The sequence below is a fragment of the Nycticebus coucang genome, chromosome 8 (genome assembly GCF_027406575.1).
Source record: "Nycticebus coucang isolate mNycCou1 chromosome 8, mNycCou1.pri, whole genome shotgun sequence".
NCBI classification, from domain to species: Eukaryota; Metazoa; Chordata; class Mammalia; order Primates; family Lorisidae; genus Nycticebus; species Nycticebus coucang.
This window is the reverse complement of record NC_069787.1, coordinates 24,642,808-24,653,577: the sequence shown is the minus strand read 5'-3', so window position 1 is coordinate 24,653,577 and position 10,770 is coordinate 24,642,808. Positions and strand designations below refer to the sequence as shown.

The window sequence follows — 10,770 nt, the reverse complement described above, 5'->3', positions numbered from 1 at the left end:
ACTGGGGTAGAGTTCCGTGCAGTGGGCTGGCCCCTGATGTGGGCAACCTTGGATCAACTACAGTGCCTGACTGGCATAGCCTCATGTGTTCTTAGAAAATAGAATTGGAGCCCTTTTGCTTTGTTTGTTTCAAGTGAATAGCAGCCTCCTGTCCTATCCAGAATATAAAATTCAAGCTTGATGGAACCTTACAGATTTAAGTTTTTGTGTAAGTTTTTTGGTTTGACTAAATCAATATATTGTACAGCCTAAGTTAATAAATGATATTTTTATATGAAAAAAAACAAAAATCAGAAAAGAAGGAGGGAGGGAGGAAGGAAGGAAAGACCACTACTACCACTCTAGAGGTGTCCACTTCTAATAATTTGGTACATGTTCATCTCGATTTTTTTCTACATAGAAAATGTCTATTTTTCCCTGTAAGAACAATATTAGGAATTTTTTTGCACTTTACCTTTTTAAAGACCTAATCATTTTCCATATCAGAACATATAGATCTACTTTATTATCTACTTTATTCCACCTGCATATTATTCCATTGTATAGTTCTTTTTTTTTTTTTTTTTTGTAGAGACAGAGTCTCACTGTACCGCCCTCGGGTAGAGTGCCGTGGCGTCACACGGCTCACAGCAACCTCCAACTCCTGGGCTTAAGCGATTCTCTTGCCTCAGCCTCCCAAGTAGCTGGGACTACAGGCGCCCGCCACAACGTCCGGCTATTTTTTGGTTGCAGTTTGGCCGGGGCTGGGTTTGAACCCGCCACCCTTGGCATATGGGGCCGGCGCCCTACTCACTGAGCCACAGGCGCCACCCTCCATTGTATAGTTCTATCATAATTCATTCTTTATAATTGGACATTTCGATTGTTCCCAGGTTTTGGTATTACAAACTAGGTTGTGGTGAACATCCTGATGTTTCTGTCTATGGGGCTTTGTTATTATAAATTTCCAAATTGCCCTGTTTTAAAAAAAAATTTGAGACTATTACAGGGTTACACACGTTTTGATTATGTAGTTTGCTTTTATATATATATTTTGTTGTTGTTGTTGTTGTTGTTACAGTTGTTATTGCTGTTTTAGCTAGCCAGGGCCTGGTTCGAATCTGACACCCTCAGTATATGGGGCTGGTGCCCTACCAACTGAGCCATAGGTGCCACCCTGCTTTTATATATATTAAGTTGAAGTGCCCTTCACCCAGAAAGTGTGTGATGTACCCATTAGGTGTGAATTTACCCATTCCCCTTCTCCCCTCCCATCTACTTAAATTCTATTGAGTTTTGCTTCCATATGTGTACGTAAGTGTTGATTAACTAGTTCCAATTTAGCATTGAGAACATGTTGTGTTTGTTTCTCCATTTTTGTAATACTTGACATAGGAGAATGGTCTCCGGTTCCATCCAGTCTGTTACAAAAGATACTAGGTCACCATTTTTTACGGCTGAGTAGTATTCCATGATATACATACACATTTTATTAATCCACTCGTGTGTGCATGGGCAATTGGGTTGTTTCCACATTTTTGGAATTGCGAATTGTGCTATTATAAACATTCAAATATAAGTGTCATTATGATGAAATGTCTTTTTTTCCTTTGGATAAATACTCGGTAGTGGGATTGCTGAAGCAAATGGTAGGGTCTACTCTTAATTCTTTGATGCATCTTCTTACTTCTTTCCATAGAGGTTGTACTGGTTTGCAGTGCCACCAACAGAGTAAAAGTGTCCCTTTCTCTCCGCATCCTTGCCAGCATCTGTTGCTTTGGGAGTTTTTGATATGCACCATTCTCACTGGAGTTAGATGATATCTCAGTGTGGTTTTGATTTGCATTTCCCTGGTGATTAGAGATATTGAACATTTTTTCATGCCAAATTGCCCTCTTGAAAGTTTATTCAAATCCATACTCCCCTTGGCAGTCTGTATGTGCCAGTTTGCCAGCGCCCTTGCCAACTGTGAATGTTATTTTTTTAAATCTTAGCTATTTTAATAAGAGAAATAGTTCTTTCATGTAGTGAATGTTAATAGTGCTGATGAACAAAACTTTCTGTGTCTACTGCCTGAATAGTTCCATTTGACCATCCAGACACTTTCCAGGTGTATTCCATATTTTTGGAATCAAATCGCCTATTTCTTGCCTTTCATGTTTTTCAGTTACGGCAGTGGCCTGACTCTTATACAAAGAAGTTTGAACACAGAATCTACCCCATCACATTTTCTGTCGGAAACCCTCAGGAATGGAAGAAATTATTCAAACCCTGTGCTGCCCAGAGGCTCTTTCTTCCGGTAAGGAACACCTGTTTTTAATAAGGTGTAGCGTGGGAGAAGACTTGCCCCTGAAACCATGCTGCAGTTAGCTGGGATGTGTTTATAGACATTTAATAGACAGCTGAGAATGTGTCTCTCTTGGATTCTCTAGTTCATGTTCTTAGTCTTCTGTGTGAAGAGAGGGTCCCTGTGTTGTACAAGTTGTCTTCCCCAAAGACTGAAGGTCTGAGAACATCCAAATCCTGGTTTGAATTATGGGTCTTTGTAATTCTGGCTCTGCCATTCTACTGGCTGTGTGAATTTCAGGAAATCCCCCAACTTCCCTGAACTTCAGTTAATGAAGCTTGGCATACCGTTTCCTGACCTCACTAGTTGTTCGCTTTGGCTATTGTTATTTCTCTCAAAACAATAACAGCTACTAGTTGTAGTTGTGCTAGGGTGTTAGTCAGAGAGGGTGCAGAGTATTAATGTAGCCTGTTGTGAATTTTTAAATAGCATGTTTTTGTTTCCTTTTTTAAAAATCCTAAATGAGGGCGGCGCCTGTGGCTCAGTCAGTAAGGCGCCGGCCCCATATACCGAGGGTGGCAGGTTCAAACCTGGCCCCGGCCAAACTGCAACCAAAAAAAAAAAAAAAAATAGCCGGGCGTTGAACTGGCGGGCGCCTGTAGTCCCAGCTACTTGGGAGGCTGAGGCAAGAGAATCGCTTAAGCCCAGGAGTTGGAGGTTGCTGTGAGCTGTGTGAGGCCATGGCACTCTACCGAGGGCCATAAAGTGAGACTCTGTCTCTACAAAAAAAAAAAAATAAAAAAAAAAATAAAAATCCTAAATGAGAACATCAATTCAGATATATCAAAACTGAGAATATCATTCTGCAGAGATGGCAACTTTGAATTCTGAGTTGCAGCCTTAATATTTGTGAATCAGTAAACATTTGTTGAGTGCCCATTAGGTGCTAGGCCCTGGCTTAGTGATGGAGACATTGGGGGTGAACAAGATAGCATGGTCTTGCTCCCCTGGAGCGTGAGTCTAGAAGGGCACTGAGCAAGGTAGTTGCAATAAAAATGTGCTCAGTGCTAAGGCAGAGGACAGTCTCCTGGACCGTGGGCTTCCATCTGCCCTGGGGGAGATTGCAGAAGGTTCTCCTGAGCTAGTGCTACGAATATAAAGGGGAGTAGGGATTACTGGCTATGTAGGGTCTGAAGCAGGGGTCCTCAAACTACAGCCCATGGGCCACATGAGGTGGTGTGATTGTATTTGTCCCCGTTTTGTTTTTTTACTTCAAAATAAGATATGTGCAGTGTGCATAGGAGATAGAACAGTATCTACAAAATCCCTGACCTGGGAAGGGACATGTTTAAGAAAATAAAAGAGGGGCGGCGCCTGTGGCTCAGTGAGTGGGGTGCTGGCCCATATACTGAGGGTGGCGAGTTCAAACCCAGCCCCAGCCATACTGCAACAAAAAAATAGCCAGGCGTTGTGGTAGGCGCCTGTGGTCCCAGCTACTCGGGAGGCTGAGGCAGGAGAATCGCCTAAGCCCAAGAGTTTGAGGTTGCTGTGAGCTGTGACGCTACGGCAATAAGGGCAATAAAGTGAGACTCTGTCTCTAAAAAAAAAAAAAGAAAAGAAAAGATGATCACGGTAACCAGAAAATTGAAAGTGAGATGGGATTGAAAAAATCAGCAGGAGCTGGATCTTGCAGGCTCTGTAAGTCTTGTTGGAGTGTCTTGGTCTTTATCAGCCCCAGTAAAGTGCTATGGCATTATAGCTCACAGCAACCTCAAACTCTTGAACTCAAGTAATCCCTTTGTCTCAGCCTCCTGAGTAGCTGGGACTATAGGCGCCACCACAATGCCCAGCTAGTTCTGACTTGTGTTTTTTTTTGGTTTGTTTTTTCTTGACTTGTGTTTAAAGAGGACATTGAGACCTGGCGTGGTGGCTCACGCCTGTAATCCTAGCACTCTGGGACATCAAGGCAAGTAGATTGCCTGAGGCACGAGTTTGAGACCAGCCTGAGCAAGAGTGAGAACCCCGCCCCCCATCTCTACTAAAAATAGAAAAACTAGCCAGGCATGTGTCAGGTGCCTATAGTCCCAGCTACTCAGGAGGTTGAGGCAGGAGGATCTCTTGAGCCCCAGAGTTTGAGGTTGCTGTGAGCTATGATACCAGACCACTCTATTCAGGGTGACAGAGCGAGACTCTGTCTCCAAAAGTTGATTAATTAGTTAATTAATTAATTAAATAAAAATAATAATTAAATCTTTTTTTTTGTTTAAAGAGGACACAAAGGCTGGGTACAATGGGAGGCTGAGGTGGGTGGATTGCCTCAGCTTACAAGTTCAAGACTAACCTGAGCCAGAGCAAGACCTTCTCTAAAAATAGCTGGGCGTTGTGGTGGGTGCTTTTAGTCCCAGCTACTTGGGAGGCTGAGATAAGAGAATCACTTGAGCCCAAGAGTTAGAGGTTGCTATGAGCTGTGATGCCATGGCACTCTACTGAGGGCAACAAAGTACTCTGTCTTAAAAAAATAAAATAAAATAAAATAATAAAAAAGGACACACTGGTTCATCACAGTGTGGACAGTGGAATTGGTGAGCCAATTCATGATGGATTGGGCTAGAGTGGTTGCCTTAGAGATAGATCTGGAACCTCCCTGAGAAATAGAATTTACCATCCCCAGTGATTGGCTTGTTGTAAACAGGTGGGGGGGGGGTTATTTGATTGTTTAGTTTAGTTTTTTGTTTGTTTGTTTGTTTATAGAGATGGGGGTCTGGCTGTGTTGCCTAGGCTGGTCTCAAACTCATGTCCTCAAGCAATCCTCTCTCCTTTTCCTCCCAAAGTGCAGGGATTATAGGCATGAGCCACCATGACACCTGGCTCATTGTAATAACTGAAGGATTTCACCCAGGTTTCTGACCTGAACAACTATTAAGGTTGATCCTTTTGAAATTGCAAAAATTCAACCATTCATGACCTACACACAAGGCAGTTTCTTATGGTAAGAGATGGATGGCAATATCATTTAGAAATGGAAAAGATGACTTGGTGCCCATAGCTCGGTGAGTAGGGTGCCAGCCACATACACAAAAGCTGGCAGGTTTGAGTCCAGCCCAGGCTTGCTAAACAACAATGACAACTACAACCAAATATAAAATATAAAAATAGCCAGGCATCTTGGTGCCTGTGGCTCAAGTGGGTAAGGCACCAGTCACATACACCTGAGCTGGCGGGTTTGAATCCAGCCCGGGTCCGCCAAACAATGACAGTTGCAACCAAAAAATAGCCGGGCATTGTGGCAGGCGCCTGTAGTCCCAGCTACTTGGGAGGCAGAGACAGGAGACTCGCTTGAGCCCAGGAGTTTGAGGTTGCTGTGAGCTATGATGCCACAGCACTGTACCCAGGGCAACAGCTTGAGTCTCTGTCTCAAAAAAAAAAAAAAAATAGCCAGGCACTGTGGCAGGCACCTGTAGTCCCAGCTACTTGGGAGGCTGAGGCAAGAGAATCGCTTAAGCCCAAGAGTTGGAAGTTGCTGTGATCTGTGATGCCACAGCAACCGAGGGTGTCTACCGAGGGTGACATAATGATACTTTGTCTCAAAAAAAAAAAAAGAAAAAAAGAAAAAAAAGTGGAAAAGATTGATAAAAGGAGGAAATGAGTTTGCCTGGGGATATTTGAGCAGATGAAGTCCTCCCATCTGTTGGTCTGGAAGGTGGTACTTTTAGCATTTCCTACAGAGACCATGAACAGGACAAAGCCTGGCTGTATTGTTGGTGCTGATTCACGCTGCGCAAGCTCAGACACTCATTAAATCACCTGTTTTTCACATGGCACCAACCCTTTTACATGTTGTGAGATAGGATTAATTGCATAAAAACTGGAGTAAGAAAAGTTTACCTCAAACTGGTACTAAAATGTCTAGGTTGGTGATGTAAAAATGAATTACCATTAGGGAAGGGGAGAAAAAATGTTAGGTTTCTGCATCTCATCTCCAGTTTAGGAAAAAAAGAAGTATTGGAAAACCAAGGTTAATGCTAGGAAATTGCCCATTCTGTCCATAATATATAAGTAACCCAACAGAACCACATTTGAATTTTCTCTGACCTTGAATTGTGACTTTATTACCACTATTAAAAAAACAAACCTACAGCCTGATAGTTTTTCTTCATTCCCAGTTAAGCTAAGTATTTTGTTTTGAATGACAAACGGGTGCTGGTATTCCTTATCTGCTTCTGATAATGGAAACTAGCCCTTTTTAACAATAATAGAGATTGTGACTGACAGGACATTTACCTTCTCCCAACTGTATGTCATAACAGCACATTACAAACAGGGCGGGGGAGCGGGGCGTGGATGAGATGTGCTCATCTTCAGTGTAATTTGAAATAAAGCCTAGGTCATCTTTTCTTGAATTTCATCTCTACACACCCAAATCAGGTGTGCTGTTGAAGCAGCACAGAGAAAATGGAGACCCTAAAATGCAAACATTCTAGCAGGTGTGTCACCAGATGAAGAGGGTCTGGCAGCCTGTCACTGTCAGCCAAATGCAGAGACAAGGATTAGGTCCAGTGAGCTTTATTATTAGAAGGCCAGCAATTGTGAAGAACAGTGAGAGTAGTCTCTCAAAGACGGTTCTGCCTCAGTTACAGTTCTAATAGCATTTATAATGGGAATACAAGGAAACAAACCTAGAAAAATTTAACTTTATCTGATAGGAAGTAACATCAACGTAGTAGCCTTCATTCTAACAATGCAAAATGTTTAAACAACAGAAAGGTGATTTTCACTTTAACAAAATATCTAAGAGAATCATTAAAAAAAAAATCAGTATCATCAAAGTAATCTTTACCAATATCACAACAGGAAGTAGTCGCACATTGTCTACTTCCCAGGTAAACATCTTCACCATCAGGAAAAACTATAACTAGATAATCACAGTGGAGGGGAGTGTGGGAAGAATGTGAATGCGGCAAACTGGGTCAGCTGTCCTGCTTCAGCTTCGCTTCTCAGACTCCATCTTGTAGGCTGTTTTTCTGGCTTGAGGTGGTCACTTGATTAAGCACCTTACTCTCACCCATTTTCTAAGAGGCTGTCATTTACAACTAGGTTTTAGATACTATTATCAGAATAATATTACAGTATCTATGACTCAAGCCTGTTAGATTCTAAAGAACAATTAGTAGAGTTCAGATCCCATCAATTCAAGATTTTGAAGTCCAAAAAAAAAAAAAAGATTTTGAAGTCCTAGAAACCAGTGGACTTCTGTAAATAATGGTTCCAGGAGTGGGACTGTTATGAATGCAAACTAAACTGCAAATGGCTTGATTAAGCGCTCAAAAATGCTATTTCTTGCCAGGCATGGTGGCTAACACTGGTAATCCCAGCACTTTGGGAGGTGGAGTCGGGTGGATTGCTTGAGCTCAGGAGTTCGAGACCAGCCTGAGCAAGAGCAAGACCTCATCTCTAAAAAAATAGTTGGATGTTGTGGTGGGTGCCTATAGTCCCAGATACTTGGGAGGCTGAGGCAAGAGAATCACTTCAGCCCAAGAGTTTGAGGTTGCTGTGAGCTATGAAGCCATAGCACTTTACGGAGGGTGACTAAGACTCTGTCTCAAAAAATAAATAAATAGGGTGGCGCCTGTGGCTCAAAGGAGTAGGGCACTGGGCCTATATGCCGGAGGTGGCGGGTTCAAGCCCAGCCCTGGACAAAAACTGCAAAAAATAAATTAATTAATTAATTAAATAAAATGCTATTTCTTTCAAGTAATTGAGAAGCTTAAAATACTTAAAGTAAGGTGGTGCCTGTGGCTCAGGGAGTAGGGCGCCGGTCCCATATACCAAGGGTGGTGGTTTGAAGCCAGCCCTGGCCAAAAAAACCCTGCAACAATAACAAAAAACATACTTAAAGTAATATGCCAATTACAAACAAATCAAATTTGTTCTGGAAGACTTCCTTCCCCACTTTTTTTTTTTTTTTTTTGTAGAGACAGAGTTGCACTTTATTGCCCTCGGTAGAGTGCCGTGGCATCACACAGCTCACAGCAACCTCCAACTCCTGGGCTTAGGCGATTCTCCTGCCTCAGCCTCCCGAGTAGCTGGGACTACAGGCGCCCGCCACAACGCCCGGCTATTTTTTGTTGCAGTTTGGCAGGGGCTGGGTTTGAACCCGCCACCCTCGGTATATGGGGCCGGCGCCCTGCTCACTAAGCCACAGGTGCCGCGCCCCCCCCCACTTTTTTTTTTTTTTTTTTTAGAGACAGAGTCTCACTTTATGGCCCTTCGTAGAGTGCCGTGGCCTCACACAGCTCACAGCAACCTCCAACTCCTGGGCTTAAGCGATTCTCTTGCCTCAGCCTCCCGAGTAGCTGGGACTACAGGCGCCCGCCACAATGCCCAGCTATTTTTTGGTTGCAGTTTGGCCGGGGCTGGGTTTGAACCCGCCACCCTCGGTATATGGGGCCGGCGTCCAACCGACTGAGCCACAGGTGCCACCCCCCCCCACTTTTTTTGTTAAGTCAAGGACAGAAAGCCTTTACTCCTTTAAGAATAAGTGAGTTTCATGAATTCATATCATCTTTCCTCCAGTTAATTGAAAGTAGTGAGATATTTTTAATAGATCCATGCATTTTGCTACATGCTGTGCCTGTTTAATTATAAAGACTTCTCAGTAATTGTGGCCCTCTGGGGAGCCTGAAGGTACTTAAAACACAACAGAGATGGCTGTATTGTATAATCTCAAGACTTTATTGGTAAATGGTACTCAATATGGTTATGTGAGGTAGGGCAGAGTGCCATCCAGACCTCACCTAGGGATCTAGGGAGAAAGGTTTTTTTTACCAAGTTTGAATAAGCTCCATGATAGTGTCTAATGTCTTTCTTGCTCCCAACACTTGCCATAAATATACACATTCAAGGAAGAAATTAGGGAAGAATGTTACCAAGAGAGACTGGATAAAATTACTTACAGCTGTAAAGGAAAAATAAAAATCTCAGGATAAGTCTCAGTTGAGGCATCCATGGGACATCCAGATGGTTGAAAGAAATCTTTCGACATGTAAGACAGAGAACAAAATAATCAAGAAGAAACTTCCCAGAGGAAGCAGAGACAGTGCAGCAGCAGAACACTTTCGATTAGAACAGTTGTGCTCTCTACAATGAAATAATCAAGATGTTATATAAAGAAGGGATATTCAGAAATAGCAAGGAAGAGAATACCATCAACTTTAAATGAAAAGTAGAACAAGAAGACTATGTGGGAGAGAAAACAACAAAATAAAAACTCAATCCAGGGGCCCAACGTGAGTCTCACAGGCACAGAAGTAAGAAGGAATGGAAAAAATGGAGGGCTAGATGCTGTCAGAGAAAGGGTACAAGACAGTTTTGCAGAACTGCAGGATGTAAGTTTTCAAATTAAAGAGCCCACTGAGAACTCAGCAACATGGCTGAAAAAGGACCACACTGGGGCATATCATTTTAGTTGTGTAGGTGATATTTTGGAAATGTGAAGTTTAGCGAAATTTAATCCACTAATGGTGAGGCTAAACTTCAGTAGTATGTTTGACTTTTTTTTTTTTTTTATTGTTGGGGATTCATTGAGGGTACAAAGAACCAGGTTACATCGACTGCATTTGTTAGGTAAAGTCCCTCTTATAATTGTGTCCCGCTCCCAAAAGGAGTATCGAACACCGTGACCCCCCACCCGCTCCCTCCTTCCTCTCTGTGCTCTTCCCTTCTCCCACCCCCCTCCCTCCGTATGTTTAAGGTAGTCAGCTTTGGAAATTATATGCGGCTCAGCGGGTAGGGCTCCGGTCCCATATGCCGGAGGTGGCGGGTTCAAACCCAGCCCCAGCCAAAAAAAAAAAAACAGGAAATTATATGCAAATGAAGCAATGACTTTTAATAGTGTGTGTGTGGGGGAACTACCCAAACTGTCAAATCAAGTACTAATGTAGAATAAAAATGGTTTGGGCGGCGCCTGTGGCTCAGTGAGTAGGGCACCAGCCCCATATGCCGAGGGTGGCGGGTTCAAACCCAGCCCCAGCCAAACTGCAACAAAAAAATAGCCGGGCGTTGTGGCGGGCGCCTGTAATCCCAGCTGCTCGGGAGGCTGAGGCAAGAGAATCGCCTAAGCCCAAGAGTTAGAGGTTGCTGTGAGCCGTGTGACACCACGGCAGTCTACCCAAGGGCGGTACAGTGAGACTCTGTCTCTACAAAAAAAAAAAAAAAAAAATGGTTTTAGACATTGACTGTTTCAAAAACTTTACCATTCATAGTAAGCTAATAGAGGATCCATTTCCCACAGGAGGTGGGAAAAGCAAAAGGATGGCATAGGATGCAAAAAAGAGGCAATCTGATAGAAGAAAAAGTATTGGGACTCCCAGAATCATGGAGAAGGAACACTCAGAAATCCTCAAGAGCAACTATGCCTGAAATGAGCAGGAGGTGGAAGGCTGCAGTGGAAATGTCTCAAGAAGACAAAAAGGGATTAGCAGTAGCATTTTATGGGACAGTTCAGA

At 43.0% G+C, this 10,770-nt stretch overlaps 1 protein-coding gene across 1 annotated transcript in view; it reads left to right on the top strand.

Annotated features, from left to right (window-relative positions):
• GXYLT2 (glucoside xylosyltransferase 2) overlaps positions 1–10,770 on the top strand; it is a 108,002-nt gene that overhangs the window by 49,357 nt on the left and 47,875 nt on the right. The window contains exon 3 of the mRNA XM_053599051.1: positions 2,147–2,278. Within this exon, the coding sequence (XP_053455026.1) occupies positions 2,147–2,278 (132 nt within the window). The remainder of the gene's footprint in view (positions 1–2,146; positions 2,279–10,770) is intronic.